The following is a 16,815-nucleotide window of genomic DNA, read 5'->3' as shown; positions in this document are numbered from 1 at the left end:
CAGGTTTTGTGGCAAGCACTTTTACCTGAAAGCAATCTCACCACCCTTATTTTATTGCTACTTTAATGATGCTAAATGTTGAAATAATACCCTATTGTACTTTAATTTCACTTTTTTTTTTTTTTGGTTTTTTGAGACAGGGTTTCTCTGTAGTTTGGAGCCTGTCCTGGAACTAGCTCTTGTAGACCAGGCTGGCCTCGAACTCACAGAGATCCACCTGCCTCTGCCTCCCAAGTGCCCAGTCTAATTTCACACTTGCATAGTGATGGTAGGAGGAGGGTGATGAACTCGCACAAATTGCCCTCAGACCTCTACACATATACTCTGGCATGCATGTGTGCATCTATGCACATAATAAACAAATGTAATTTCAAAAGTAGACAACATTAAACAGAGAGGAGCTGATCCGTCCTACAATCAATGGCATGCTGGGGAATATACAGTCATTTCCATGGGGACAAAAGGAACACAATGTGGTTAGCAATTTCAGTAAGAACGATTGATTGCAAGCCACTGGTTGATATTTGTAGAACTGGAAAGAGGACATTCCAACACAAAGGTGCAAACACCCTCGTCTCAAGGGCAAAGGGAAGATTACGATAAGGATTAGGAATCGCTACATTTTGAGTGGTGGCTTCCATTTATGTAAATAAATTAAATCTATCAACAATTTAATTAAGTCACTTTCCCTGACTTGTGAGAGTTTGGAGACTTTGATAATCTCAATGTGCTGGTGTGCTTCATGAGCAGCCGCAGGGGAGCCACTCAGTGTGACCTGAGCTATAGCAAATTTGATGAATAAGCCTTTGACTTTGGAAGAGAGCTGTCCCAAAAAGTAGCCCTGGACTTTTTCCTTTCCCAGCTTTATGATAAATCTTCTCTTAATCATTTTTAATTTAACTTTTACTTGTATGGGTGTTTTACCTGGGTGTGTATCTGTGCACAGTGTGGCCTGGTGCCTGTGGAGCCCAGGGAAGGGCATCAGAATCTTTGGAACTGGAATTGCAGACAGTTGTGAGCTGCCATGTGGTTGCTGGGAATCGAACCTGGTCCTCTGGAAAAGCAACAAGGACTCTTAACTACTGAGCCATCTCTCCAGTTCCTCTGACAGACTGCTTGGCATAGCTCAGCATTTATGGCAGAAGAGATACCAAAGAGATAGCCAAACGGGAATTGGATTTCTTCTCAGGCAAACAAATGTCTGAGGTTCAGAGGTTACAGGGAGGCAGAAAAGACAAGTGAGGTCATCCTACCAAGTGAGGAAATGGGGGCAGGACTTTGGGTAGTTAGGGTGCAGAGGGATCTCGTGACAGCTTCTTGAGTATCCAGTCCTAGTCTGCTCAGCATGAATTCACTGTTTCTCCAGGTGCAGATCAAAGAGAAATGGAGTTGACAATACAGAGAAGACGCCAGACCTAGGTTCATCCACTCAGGCACAGATGGTTTATTATTTCATGTTTCAAGACCTCAGTCATCTCTGCAGAAGGAGGAGAGAAGCTGCGGTCTCTGTTTTTTCCCTCTTCTTCTTGACTAAAAGGCCAGTTTCTCATGGTCTTGTCGAAGTCTCTTCTTTCTGGGTAGCAGCACTTGCCGTGGCTAGAGGGGCGCTGTGGGAGAAGCCAGATCACAAGCAGTGAGTTAACCAATAGCATTGGAAATAGCCTGAGTTGTTTGGGAGTTTCCTTGGGGCCCCTTTGACCAACAGCTCATTTAGATGTAACCCAGTAAGACTCCCTTAGAGAAACTAATTTGTCCTAGGTGAGTGGTTGTTAATTAGAGATAGTTTATTGTTTTGGAATGGGAACTTTCAGCACTGGAACCTTGTCTGGTTTGAATCTGGGAAAGTCCTGTTCATGCTGCCATAGTCTTCGTGAGTTCATTTATATGTCAGTCCTGTTGCGTCTGGAAGACAATGTTTCCTTGGAGTCATCCATCCCCTCTGACTCTGATAGCTTTTTACTTCCTTGTCTACATTTCTCCCTGAGCTTTGATCAGAGGGATTTGATAGAGACATACCATTTCTGACTGAGTGTTCCAAGGTCTCTTACTCTCTGCACATTATCCAGTTCTGAGTCTCTGTTTTAGTTCCCAAATAATTTAGGAGACTGCTTAGGAGTCATTTTATTGCTGCATCTTCTTAGCAGAAGAACAGTAGCTAGTTTTCCCTTAGATCCATGGTCTATGTTGGTCTTAGCAGAAGAACAGTAGCTAGTTTTCCCTTAGATCTATGTGGTCTTAGATTCCTGGCCGCCCAATCAGTGTCAGGCCTGGGTTCCATCTCCTGGAGTGGGTTTTAAATCTAATCAGATAACTGATTGATTACTCTCAAAATGTTTGTGCTACAGTTGCATCAGTGTATCAATCATGCAGTCAGTTCACCATTGTAGATCAAGGGTTTGTAGCAAGGTTGGTGTTCACCTTCCTCCACTGATAACATGCAGAATACATTCCGGGAGGAATAGAGGCTCTAGTTAGGCACCAGCTCAACTTCTCTGCATTGCATGAGATACGTAAGTTTTGTCTTCAGTAATACGGCCATACCATCAGTTTTTGAAGAGCATCCAGTAGCCTTGGCAATAGTCTGATGTGTTTTGGGGATTCAATGGGGCCAAGCAGTTATCTCATTTGTAAATATAAGTCATGCCCCCTATTTCTTTGTAGTTTATTTAATGTTTCTAGATGCAGAGGGCAAGGTTTCTTGGGGTATGCAGCTCCTGAGAAGTTACACCCTTGCACACATAGATAAAATCTTTGGATTTTAAGAGAGCATATGAAGTTGGGGGAGAAATGTAGTGAGTGGATTGGGAACTAATTGGAGGAGGGGGTAATTTGATAAAACACTTTATATGCGTGTATGAAAAAGGAGAAAAGATAGCACCCTCAATAAATAATGCTGGTCAAGCTGGGTATCTGTATCAAAGGGAATTAAATCAGCTCCTTATCTCTCACTTTGCCCAAGTAGAGAAACAAATTCAGGATGTAGGCATTGGTGAGCATGACCTCAATAGAACTGTATGCTCCCAGGAACTAAAGCCGACAATCCACAAAGGGAACTTCAAGAAATTAAAAGTTTCTGTACAGCAAAGGAAACAGTTAATCCACCAGGCTGGGATGGGGTTATCAGCGATTCATGGCCAGCTGAAACTACAGAATTGTTATTTGATTATGATGAAGCTCCTGACGTGGGGTCAAGCTTAACAGATGTGGTATACAGTCTTGCTCATCTGTACATGACTCCAGAATTTGTTCATCTTAATGTTTGAAGCTTCATTTCCATTGATTAGAAACTCAATGAAATCACCGTAACATCCTATATCTGAGTTCATTTAACTGATAAGAGCCTTCCACGAAGATGTGAAGCCTCCCATGATAGGCATGTCTCTGCTGACTATGGTCTTGAGCATCTCTTCATATACCTGCTGGTCATCTGCATGCATTCTTTGGGTGATGGTGTGCTGAAGGCTTCCGTCCTCTTTTTTTACTTGGGTCATTAAAGAGTTAGTTATGAAGTTGGAAGCATTCCTTGGTTTTGTTTGCTTTGGATGGCTGGTTGAGTCAGCTCTAGTGAAAATTCTAATTAAGTAACTAACCTGCTTTGACAATCAAGTTATTATTGTTATTAGCAGTAGCATTGCTTCGGTGCTGTGCTATTGAGTTGTTTCTACTTTTGAAATTAATAACTTATTCTAGTACTTGATTTCCAAAATTGTTTTTCATCATCTTTTTATTCTTATTTCCCTTTAAACAATGAAAATTTTTTATTTAATCTTGTGCCAACTACTTTTTTGATGTCAGCACTTTTACTTCTAAGGGTATGATCATTCCATCGGACATGCAGACCTTGGCACAGGACGGCAAGAGCCATGGAAAGGGAAGGAAATAGGACAAGAAAGCACCAGGGCAAGATTCCACCTCCAAGAGAATACGCAGTGACCTCCCTACACTAGCTAGACTCATCTCCCATTTTACAGAATCTCTGTGTCATCATATTATGCATGCACCGGGGAGCAACTCCATCCATTAGGCCCGGGTTCTTAAGATAAAAGTCCAGATTCTGGAAAGGAAGCCTTTAACACATGAAGAGGAAGGGACATTTTATGTTCATACTTCATCAGATATCCTACAACAGTTTTGAGAGAGAAGTTTGCAACAGTAAATGCTTGCAATAACAAAGGAGGATTCCAAATAAAGCCTAAGGTTATGCATTAAGAAAAAGAGAACTAAACATACAGAGGACAGGAAAAAGCCAACTGATAAATATCACAGCAGACTGAATCAAACACAGAACAGCAGCAGCAACAAAGCGTACAAGTATTAAGTATTAGAAAAGCAAAGGATTGGTTCCTTGAAAAAATTAAGTGCCACGAATAAACTATCTAGACTAAGACTAAAGGACAGAAGACTCAAGTGAAATACTAAGTACAGGTGCTATTTACAAAGGCAAGTCACTGCACCAGCCTAGATGCCCAATGACAGAAACAATGGATAAAGAAACTGTGGTACAAACTTGTGAGAGGGGACAGTAGAATCCTGATTAAGGTTGAGCTACACTGGTTAAGCAGCTAACTTAGGGCTAGCCTGGAATACATGAAAACCTGACTTGTAAGAAAACCAAAGAAAAACCAGGAGTGATTAATACTTTATTTAACCACAAAAAAGGAGTAAGACAGAGAGCAAGGTGCATTTGACAAGGCCAGCATCATTCTGGTGCCTCTATTAGTTTTCTTTCTGGTTGCTATAAAATACTATTGCCAAAGCAACTCAGGGAAGAAATCCTTAGCACACAGTTCTAGGCTATAGTCCATCATTAGGACGAAGTCAAGGCAGCAGAAACTTGAGGCAAATTTAGCCATATCCACTGTCAAGAGCAGAGAGAGAGAGAGAGAGAGAGAGAGAGAGAGAGAGAGAGAGAGAGAGAGAATATGCAGGCACTCTTGTTCTCACTCTCTTTCTCCACTCTTTAGACAGATCAGAATCTCCTGGCAGGTAATGGTACCCACCACAGTGGGTGGAACTTCTGACCACAATGAACATAATCTAACATAATCAAGATAACCCTGCCCAGGCATGCCCATGGGCCACCCTGATCTAATAATCCTGTTGTGATTCTGACTCCAGCTGAGTTTAGATTGTGTCAAGATAACAATTAAAATAATTATCAGGATGCCTAAGTTAGATAAAAGTAGCAAAAAAGTAAAGTATGTAGGCTGATATCCTTAATAACAATTGATGCAAAAATTTCAATAGAGTCAAACATGATTGCTTGGACCTGTAATCTCAGCGATTGGGAGCCATGATGATCCTATTGACTCATTCTCCCAAGGGCTAAAGTTGTAGGTTTGTGCTACCATAGCTGACAAAAAGAGAGTTTAAATTGCAGATGTCTGATTTTGAATAGATATACAATAATTGACTGATTTTACTATTGCATCCTATGAGGCTAGAGACAGACATGTTTGGGGAAGGGCATATATTTCATCTAAATATTTTAATTTACTGACTTTAAGTTCTTCTAATGCCCAGAAAATAAAAAAATGTGCCATTTTACATTAATAACTCATATTTCTCTTTTGATTTGAGTTATGTAACAATTTGTGTAAATTTTATGAGCTTTTCACAGAATCATCTTTTCTCTTTGCTTACTCTTTCAGTTATTTTTCCTGTATGGATTTGTTTCTACTTTTCTTTCTATCCTGTGTCTTTGAGTACAGTTAACTTGTCTTTTTCTGTTTTTAGGGTTTGCAATAAATACATGTCTTATGTAGCAATTCCATCTGAATTAAACATTTTTCCTCGATGGAAGTTCATTATGATTCAAAATTATAAAGATTATGATTTAAGATTCAGGAAGTGAACAACTTACAAGTCTCAGGAAGTCCCTAAAACTTACCTGACACAAAGACTCCTCCCTCCCCAAGGTTATATGATTAGTAAGGACTGAGAGGAGAGAGACCACCCAACTTAAGTAAGCTGCTGCAAGTCATGCACAGAGAGAAAGCCAGGGTTCCAACTTTTATTGTTATCACAGATGTTGGAGTAACCTTTTAGTAATACAACTAGCTAGCTGTCTTTGAGTTATTTCTTATCCTGTGACTAACCTTTTCATCCATATTCTTCAAAATCACCCCAATAAAATCATCATTTCACCAAATCAGACTTTAGTAGTATCATTATTTTGGTCTGTCATTGGTTCCTTATGTCTCTCCAACCCCCCAAAAATGTGTCACACAAAATATATCTTCTTACAATTCAAATAAAGACATTTCTAATTCTTATAAATTGTAAAACAGACTTTTAACAATAGGATGACAATAATAACAGCCAATACATCTCTTAGAATTCTCCCAATTCAGTTATTAATCTCAAGTTTTACTTGTGACATCATGCTATGGTGGTGGTGGACACAAAATAATCATAGATTCTGCATTAAATAGTTTCCCCTCTTATATTCTACCCACTTTTTGTAAGGGAAATTTTTAGAACTGATAGTCTGAAGGATGCATAAACCACACAATTGATTTATTTTTCCATATGTAACTCTACTTTCCTAGATGGATCAGGGGAACAAAACCAAAAACTCCGAAGTCAATATTGCTAACACTAATTTCTTTGAGATAATCTCATGACTATATGTGTAAACGGCATCTTTATCAAGCCATCTTTTTATGTAATGGTAAAATGTCATCAGAATATAGATCCTTTATCCTTCTGCTAATAAATGCTTTCCTCTACAAACAATTGCTAGTCTCATTTATGCTAGCATGGAAGTACAACTGTCAATCTCCTGCACAAATCAATGGGAGAGACCAGAATATCATGCGACCATGTTTCCTTGCTTACTATTATAAGACAGTCTACGAGGACAACTGTAAAGACTACCATAAAGAAATGTGTGGCCTATAAACTAACCATTCTCTGCGCCCTAAAAGCTAATTATTACAGAGTAATTAACTATATCATTCCACACTTACCTGACTTTACTAGTGGTCATCTTGGTGACACTCCCACTGTCTTCTGATGTAGATCTATAGAATTGATAAAGTCCGTTTTAAACTGGAGAAAACTAAATCTCAAACATTAGATACAGAGATGGCTGTTGAAGGAAACAGCATGTTTCATAAACATGAAATGCCATTTCTTAGTGTGAACAGGCATTATCGCTGTGTGATTCTTCTCACTCTAAAGTAGTTCAAGTATTTACACTATTAACCCACATCTCCACACTCAGAGAGATATAGGATAGGAAGCCCTATATTTCCCTGAGTTGGATTAAAAGCAAAATCATTAGCAATGTGCAGAAAAACCAAGTTAATCAAAACGTACTAGCCCATGAATAAAGTTCTGATGTTTTTGTGAATCTGCCAAGATAAGTTTGAATTTCAGAAAGCTTCTAACAATCATAATAAACACTAAAGTATTTTGAGAATTTGTGTTCTATATGTGTAATTAATCAGTATTTATATTTAAAATTTTTGTTAAATTACCTTTACTTTAGATGCTGACAATGTTTATATGGATAAATTGTGTTTCTAACAACTCACAAATATTGCACAACAAATAAGCATTTCCTAAATGTTTGTGAAAGACAATATGTACATGTGTGTGCATACCTGTTCATGCATGAGTACGTGTGTGTGGTGATGCCTTCTTTAACCATGCTACAACCTTTTTAGGGTGTGGGAGGCAGGGACACAGAGTCTCTCTTGGGACTCAGAACTCATTAATTCAGTTAGACTGCCTGGACAGCGCTCCCACCCCATGTCCTCCTGTCTGTCTCCCAGGTTGGAATTACAAGTACATGCCACAGCACTCAGGTTTCTGCATAGGGACTAAGCATCCAAACGCATGGTTTCATAGTAAACATTTTCCTTTCTGAACCATCTCCCCAGCCCAGTGGTAGGCATTTCTACTTCGATTTAGTAATAATTTCTATTTCTACTTAATAATCATTTTACTCTGTTTATTAAATAAATTCTAGAAAAAAACTGGCATTTTTCTCTTTCTTTTTAAATATATTTTCCTTATCATGAAAAATATGTCTTTTGAATATTTTCCTATCAATTCTTGAAAGGTCAAACCAGAGAAAAATATTATGGTAAAATACTATGAAATACACATAGGATTGTCAACATCATGGTAACTATTTCTGTAACTGGTTCCATATAACAGGGTGATTTCACTTATTAAATTTATGTCCCTAAAGATTTGGGATACACTGGAAAACCTTCTTTATTCCAATCTTATAGCATTACCAAAAATAACTACAAGTATACAGAGGTTACATCATTGATCAAGATAGAGTTCTGCATGCAAAACTTGTAATATAAAACCAAGTTTCCTGAAGCTAAGTGTCATCCAACTCCTGTCTCTGTCTGATACTATTAAGTATTCAGCCAATTACTGTGTGAGTAAGAAACATAAATGTTTAGGATAATAAATTTAGATTTTTTTATTTTGATAATACAGTTCTTCATGATGTTAGCCTACCTATAGTTGGCAGGGTCAGTGAATACAGAGACTAGATTTGCCTCCAAGATGCCTAGCCTATGGCAGCACTCTCTTCTTCATGCTAGTGGTAAACTGAGATTTTAGTGATGGGAATGCACGCACATGGAAATGAACCCAGTTTGCAAGTTGTATCTGTGCCTCTCTTTGTATTGTCTTACCTCCAATCTTATTTTGAATAAAAGCAAATAAATCATTTTGTCTTAGCCCACTTGATGTAACAATAGTAAATATTTGTGCATATTTAATATATACCTGTTGCTTTCACTCCCTTCTCTGTAGCATAGATGTTTCAGTTTACTTTGCCTTATAAGCAGAGCTATAATAATGATAAATGCAGGTAGAGATATGTAGAAGATGAGCTGAAGCCACTGGCGGGAAGTAAGACCATGAACTTGCCTCCGCATAAGGCTTTTGCCTAGAATGGAAAAGACCAGTTTTAAATTGTGTCTGAGATTTTATTAACCAAATGGAAAAGATATCATTACCAAAATTCTTCCCCAACATTGAACACCGCATTCAAATATTCTATAGTATAATAGTAAAAAAAACCCATAAAATTGAATCAATGAATATATATGTTACCTCCTTTTAAAATTATTTTTCCCTTTTGAGATTATAGTAACACCATTTTCTCTTCCCTTTCCTCCCTTCAAGCCCTTCCTGTCCTCTTTGCTTTCTTTAAATCCCATGCCCTCTTCTTCATTTACTGTTATATGTATATACATATCTATATACAACCTATTAGTTATTTCAGTTTCAGTGCATGGTAATTTCTTAGATGACAAAATGATTATTTAATTTCTTTCTAGCTAAGCATTCCACCCTGCCCGTATAAGGAACTTTGCCATCTACATAATAGTGTGATCCAGTTTCACATATATCAAGGGTGGGAAATCCATCACTGTATCTTCGTACATCAACTGTTCCTTCTGCTATCCAAAGGTGCTTAACAATTACAGGTTTGGTAGTTGGGAAAAGGCTACTGTTCTAATGAATCCTTAGGAATATGGACCCAGAGTTAGAGAAGGGTAAGAGTAAAGATTGGAGTAATTGTCAGGGGCAGGCTACAAAGTGCCTCGGTCACCATGAAAGGACTGCTGGTTTAATTACCAAGATTATCAAGACCAACAGTTACTTTCAAGTATGAGCTCCAGTGGAAGGTGGCTTGCTAGGTTCAGACTTGCTCTGAACCCATGCCTTTCCTTTTTTTCATGGTCTCCCCTTCTGAACTTCAATCCCACTCTTCATTCTTCACTGTAGTTAAGAATGTAGCTTTGGTTTCTTAGGACACTAGCCCCTGAGGAGCTTTCCCTCTATATTAATCATAATTTAAATGCAGTTCATATCCAATTTAGGCAACATTCATATGCAACTATGGACTTAGAATCGATGCTAGAACTGGTGATGATTTGGTGGGCGAAGCTAGAACAAATGAATTTACAGCTGGGAAGACCATAAATTTTCTGAAGAAAATGATTAGGGTTTAATAATGTTTGGAAACATTGATTCCTCTGAAATTCAGATTTTGAGACTCAACAGCTAATGTGATGCTGTTTGGAAACTGTGACCTAAGGAGATAAATAAGGTTAAATGAGGTTGTATGTAGGCGTCCCAATAGTCAAGGGATTCAAATCAGGTTTCCTGTGCAGAAGCCAGTAAGCTCTGTTCTACAGAGAAGTAAATGCCTTTCATGCAAACGTCCAGATGGGGAGGTTTGCGAGAAATTTACAACAAAAGGCTTGGCAATTAAAATATATGAATAGATAGAGATAATAGATAATCTTAATTTGTTTTATTAACCTATATATGTAATTTGAATACATAGTTAGAGAAAAACACCATAGGGAACAATATGGAAATAAATCAAAGTCCATCATCATGTTTAGATAGGAAAGGGAAGAAAACAGGGAGTCAGCTGGCCCTTAACAATATCTACACAACATTCCATCCAAACACCAGAGAATATACATTCTACTCTGAAGTCCATGGGAGTTTCTCCAAAGTAGACTACATTCTAGGACATAAAACAAACCTTGAAAACTTCAGAAAAATTACCGAAATGTCAAGTATTCCACCTGACAACAATGCAACAAAGCATAAAATCAACATCAGCTGACTATCTCCTAATTACACAAACCCATGAGATTAAACAGCACATGCTGAACCATGAGCGCACGTGTCACATAAGAAATGAAGAAGAATGCAGTTTATAGAGACAAACAACAATGATGGTGCGACACAACACAACTCTGGGACTCCGGAAGAGCTGCCTGGCGTGGAATTTATAACCCTAAATTCCTAAATTTAAAACATCAGAAAGAGCACAAATGAATGAGTTAATGGGGCAACTCAAGAATTTAGTAAAATAAAAGTAAACCCAAACTAAATCCAACAGATGGCAGGAAATTTAAAAAAAAATCAGAGCACATTAATGAAATAGAAACAAAGAAAACAATAGCAAGACTCAAGGGGTCGAAGAGTGGCTTCTTTGACAAGATGAGTAAGACTGACAGGTACTTTGTCCAATTAATGAAAGAAAGGAAGGAAGAGAAAAGAAGGAAGAAAAAAAGGACCTAAATTAACAGAATCACAAATAAGCAGGGAAATTGCAACAGACACCAAAGACTGTAGAGGGATAGTTTTAACCCTATATTCCATTAAATCAGAAACTATTGGAGAAACTGATTTCTGGATTCCATCTAAACCACCAAAAGTAAACCAAGAAGATTCAACAACCTAAACAGACCCATAACAAATGAAGAGATTGGAGTGGTAATAAAAACTTTCTAGCTTAACAAAAAAGTCCAGGCCCAGATGGATTCACAGCAGAATTCTACCAGGCTTTGGAAGAAAAGCTAAAACTCGTTCTTAAATTATTTCAATCCTTCATAAGATCCAGCTGGAAGGCATTTTCTCAGTAGTCAACAGAAGAGGGCCCAGCCCATTGAAGGTGGGGATATCCCTGGGCTAGTGGTCCTGGGTTCTAGAAGAAAGCAGATTGAGGAAGCCAGGGGAAGCAAGCCAGGAAGCAGGACCTCTCCGTGGTCTCTGCATCACTTCTTGCCTCCAGGATCCTGCCCTGTTTGAGTTCCTGTCCTGACTTCCTTCACAATGGGGAACTATGATGTGGGAGTGTAAACCCAATAAAACCATTCCTCGCCATCTTGCTTTTTGGTCCTGGTGTTTTGTCGCAGCAATAGAGACCCTAACTAAGACACTGGGTAATGCAATAGAATTTAAGGTTAAGTCCCTGTTGCTAAAGGCACCAGAGTCTCCAAATACAGGGCTTGGAGAAATAGAGTGGCAGCTTATCCATAGGCCTCCTTCCTCAATGAGGATTGGCTCTTATGGTCCACCAAAGGAGCTATACAAACACCCAAGGGAAAAACAGCAGTCAAGAGTTCTTCCAAGCTGTAAAATCTATGAACTAAGACAATGACCAAAAATCACAAAATACCCCTAAAGATACCACAGTGCACTTATGTCTAGGAAATCATCAGCTGCAGTCTAACTAAATTTAAGGCCTGCTTTGTAGAAGAAACTCATGCCTGGGGCTGGAAATCTACCTGACTGTCCATGGCTGGTGAGGCTCTAGATAGAGTAGAACATACAACTACCACTTTCCCAAACCAGTACAGTCTCTGGCGGTGTCCTTAATATTTATCTTTATGCCCAAAGATAAGTAAAGCTCTCGCTCCTCATCAGTGAAACTTCTTTTTGGAGTTTGGAGAGCATTACAGAAAGCCATAACTGGTCCCAACGAGCAATTCTGTGCTGTCCGACTCCGTCTGACAAATCTATACTATAATGGATACTATCCACTAGATCTATGTTTTGTTCAAATGATTACATTTATTTGATTCAAAAGCAGTCAATAGCCAGGCAGTGGTAGCTCATGCCTTTAATCCTAGCAACTCATGAGGCAGAGGCAGGTGGATCTCTGTGAGTTCGAGGCCAGCCTGGTCTACAGAGTGGGTTCCAGGACAGGCTTCATAGCTACACAGAGTAACCCTGTCTTGAAAAACTAAAAAAAAAAAACAATCAATACAGAAAAATATATAATTAAAAACATCTACTTCCACATATATTGTGAAATAAAAATGTGTGTATAGCTCTATTCCTGTTCTTCTCGAAAAGCTGGTCATCTTGGAACATCCGCAGAGAAGCACATCCAGATTTCCACAAGTCCTCTGTGAAGCAACAACACAAAGGAGACCAAGGCTTCCAGGAATGCCCAGTTATGCTGAGTGAACTGGATGCCATCTCCATCTAAGAAACCCTTAGTTTCCCCAGCCCCATCCATTCTTGTGACACCTCAAGATACTGCTCGGGCACAGCACAGTGGAGATCTCAAATAGGAAATCCCTATTACCTGTACAGTGGGAGAAAGTCAGCCAGTTTTTCAGTCAACTGGAAGAAAAGGCAGCCTAGAAGATTGAAAGACACTGATGCTGTTCCAAAGTAGGCCTTCTGGAGACAATGCAAGGCCGACAGCTGAAATCAGCTATCCAAATTATATGAGATAAATGAGTTTCACATGAAAATTGCTGACATTGGGCACACTTTCTCCTGCAGTGTCAGTCCTGAAAGGGAAAGAATCTGAGAAACTGTACAGTCCATGTTTTTAAATTGTATGAAAAGCCCCATTTGCTACATTAGTTACTATATAATGAGGATGTGAACCTTTACTGTATCCTCTTGCATACTCCATTTAGTCAATAAGATGTTAGGGCTGCTAACCTTCAATATGAAACGCATGTCCATCGTCAATGCTTCCAAACTGTCCTCTCATTTCTTCACAGTGAGGAGGGTTATACCCTTCCTCACAGTGGCAATGGTGAAAATTGTTACAAAACTGAAAAAGTTCCAAAACAGCAATTGAGTGCCACAAAACACTGCATTCCAGGAAACATAGTTTAAATACAGTAGTAACTCACCAAATTTTCTCTCGTAGTTGTCCATAGGTTAGAGGGTACATCCAAGTTCCTATCACCAAGTCAGCTATTTCTTTTTTTTTTAATTTTTTTCAACTTCTCCAAAAACATACCTAAGTATCACAACTACCAATAGCTTCCAATTAATTGTCACTAATACCTGCTAGCTCCACGGGGAACCCCAGAATCTTGTAAGGCCAGCAATGATTTTCTAAAACCATTCGTTTCCTCTTCCTGCCTTGTCTCTATAAGCAGAGGGTTGAATAGCTCTGTGGCTACACAAGGATGGATATCCTCCTGTCCATTCCCCTGTCCATCCCACTGACCATCCCCCTGTCCATCCCCCTGTCCATCCCCCTGTCCATCCCCCTGTCCATCCCCCTGACCATCCCCCTGTCCATCCCCCTGACCATCCCCCTGACCATCCCCCTGTCCATCCCCCTGTCCATCCCCCTGTCCATCCCCCTGTCCATCCTCCTGTCCATCCCCCTGCCTATCCTCCTGCCCTTCCTCCTGTACATGATAAATATAAATAATATATAAATATACATTTTATATAATATAAATAAAATATAAATTATATAAATGATTTATAAAGCACTTATAAATTTGTAAATACACCTATAAATAAAATACATTACATTTATATTACATATGGAGTATATTTTTACATTATATATGATATAATATGATATAATAGATATAATATATAACATAATAAATATGGTAAATATAATCAATGACACCATACAGAATAAAAATAGCAAAACAAATCCAAGTCAGTTTTAATGTCTTGCTTATTAGATTGCCAAAGCCATATTGCTGAAATAAATACTCACCCCATGGTTATTGCAATCTCTAGTAGCATTGCAAGTGTTAAAATTTGCGACAAATCTCAATTCTCTGCACACTGCCTCCTTACAGTACTAAAGCAAAGCAGTGAAAAGATAAACAATAAAGGCAGTCAAATCATGAAATTGAGAGCGTAGAAAAAGCACAAGACATATTTAGGAAAACCAAAACTTATATTACCTATAGTTGGGATTCAAATCTCTGAGACTATAGCCAAGAAAAAGGTAATTCTTATATACTAAAATGAGTTTTGTGCCTACAGACTGCAAATTATGCAAGGACTTTTGAGTCTGACTTTCAAGCCGCCGATCTTAAGTTCTATCAGAAAGATAAAGCACCAGAAGGAGATGATCTCAGTTTTGATCCCAAGTGGGGGGAGCCTTTGTGTCCTGCAGTGAGTGAAAGTTCACAGACAGACCCTCTGTTTGATGAGGTATTACACAAAACTAACGAGCACATACACTTGCTGTCAGAAGTGCGATCATTGCTGAGCTCAAGCTGTCTGGAGGCCTTTGGAAGTGATTCACAGGGAAGACAGAGTTTGAAGCTAGAAAAACCCAAACGACCATTGTGCTAGGGATTTGGAAGGTCAGCCTGCTGAGAGGAACACAGGCAGCAGGGACCTGGCACATACGCTTTAGAAGATGGCAGATACTATTGCTAGGGATCGGGCTGTTCCTGTGATGGCCTGGCAGAGTCCAGCAGCATCCTGTCTGTTATCACTCAAATGAAGCTAAACTGTAGAGCACCAACTCATTTGTTTGGTAGGGGCCATAAAAGGCAAGGGCATTCAGGCTGTTATAGTTACTGTCACTGTGCCCTGGTTAAAGTGCGCGAGAGCAACAAGCAGAGCTGGGAACCATGATGTTTGTCAGGGGAGGTGTGGATCTGATGTTGGAGACAAAGGTGGTGCTGAGGGAACAAAGGCCATTCTTCAAGATTAGCATCCTTAAGTAGACATGTGCTCTAAACTGGTACAGCAGGAACGCTTTCCCGAAGGAAAGACCCAACCCTTCAACATTTTGGATCTTGTGAAAATCCAAATTCATTCGAAAAGGAGAGACCCTAAACATAGGATGCAAAAGAGGGGTCTTCTCAAAAACATTTTTTCAGAAGCATTTCCTTAGGATCAGCACACAAGGGCCAATGTATCTGTGATCCAGGAAAGTCAGGCTACAGCTCTACACTCACGAGACGACAAGGAAAAAAAATCCTTCTCCCTGGAAGCTATTTTCCTCAGGAATATTGTCACGAGTGACCAAAAGGGCCTAATGTGACTATACAAGGAACACACACAAACAGGTCAGAAAGAACCAGGAGCAGTAAGGATTCTGAATCAGTAACCACATAGATCTCTATGGAGAAAATCCATGTCCGTGGCCCTGGCTTCACAGTGGATTCTGACAAATAGTTAGGAAGCACTGCCAGCTCTCTTTCCAATTTTTCTGCAAGTGGAAAGAGCAGAGCATTTTCTAACTGATTTTGTGATGTCATTTGCCTGATGGCAAAACCAAAATACAAAGCAATATCTGTTTAAAAGAAAAAATATAAAAATACTAAAGCAAAGCCAGAAAGCAGTTCTTAGCAATATATTCAAATTAGGTAGCATTAAATATAAGCTATTTCTAGACTCCAAGAAACTTTGGTGAAATGGAGAGGAAAAAAAAAGACACCCAAGACAGGTCCAATCCCCAAATGAGAAAAAGCCCCCATAAGATCAGCCTGTGCACAAGCCTGTGGGCCATTCTCTATATTAGTGGTTGATGTAAGAAGGCCTTGCCCATTGTGGGTGGAGTCACCCCTACATTGGTGGTCCTGGATTCTGTAGGAAAGCAAGAATGGGAAGCCAGCAGTAAACAGCACTCCTCCATTGTCTCTGCATCAACTCCCACCTCCACATTCCTCCCTGTCTGAGGAGCTTCCGTGACTTTCCTCAAAGGACTGTGATATACTAGCCAAGCAAACCCTTTTGCTCTAAGTTGATGCTATGGTATTTCACCACAGCAAAAGAAACCCCAACTAAAACATAAATTGAAGACTTTCAGATATTTACTGGTCATTTTTATTTCTTCTTTTGAGAGCCATCTATGTAATTCATTAGCCCATTTATTGTTCTGATAATTTAGGGTTTTGGTATTAAACTTCTGGAGTTCTTTGCAGATTCCAATACTCCTAGGTCTGTTTCTGAAGAATTCCAAGTCACCCTAATGTTGAGACGCTTGTACGTCTTTGCTTACAGCTTCTTCCGTCTCCACAAGAGTTCAGGATGGTCTATGTGTCACCTTCCTATTGCTGTGGTAAAATGCCATAACCAAGGTAACTTTAAAAAAAAAGTTTTATTTGGGTTTGGTTTTTTTGGATTCACAATTCGAGGGAGATGAGTGTCTATCACCATCATGGTGAGGAAGCATGGCAGTAGGCAGGCATGATGACCGGACTAAGCTGAGAGCCTACATAATACACCACAAGCAGGAAACAGAGAGCACAAACCAGAAAATGCCATGTCTTTAAGCTCTCAAAG

General features: G+C 39.3%; 1 protein-coding gene across 1 annotated transcript in view; it reads right to left on the bottom strand.

The window, feature by feature from the left end:
- Positions 1-3,943: 3,943 nt before the first annotated feature.
- Positions 3,944-16,815, bottom strand: part of LOC121462140 (disintegrin and metalloproteinase domain-containing protein 5-like) — a 39,850-nt gene continuing 26,978 nt past the window's right edge. The window contains exons 17-21 of the mRNA XM_041673556.1: positions 14,282-14,368; positions 13,249-13,363; positions 8,761-8,923; positions 6,972-7,025; positions 3,944-4,067 (exon numbers count right to left, since the gene is read on the bottom strand). Of these exons, the coding sequence (XP_041529490.1) occupies positions 3,944-4,067; positions 6,972-7,025; positions 8,761-8,923; positions 13,249-13,363; positions 14,282-14,368 (543 nt within the window). The remainder of the gene's footprint in view (positions 4,068-6,971; positions 7,026-8,760; positions 8,924-13,248; positions 13,364-14,281; positions 14,369-16,815) is intronic.

The sequence above is a fragment of the Microtus oregoni genome, unplaced genomic scaffold (genome assembly GCF_018167655.1).
Source record: "Microtus oregoni isolate MIOR12 unplaced genomic scaffold, Mior012 000024F_ref0000369, whole genome shotgun sequence".
NCBI lineage: Eukaryota > Metazoa > Chordata > Mammalia > Rodentia > Cricetidae > Microtus > Microtus oregoni.
Note: the sequence above shows the minus strand (reverse complement) of the source record. Positions and strands in the feature narration are given on the sequence as shown.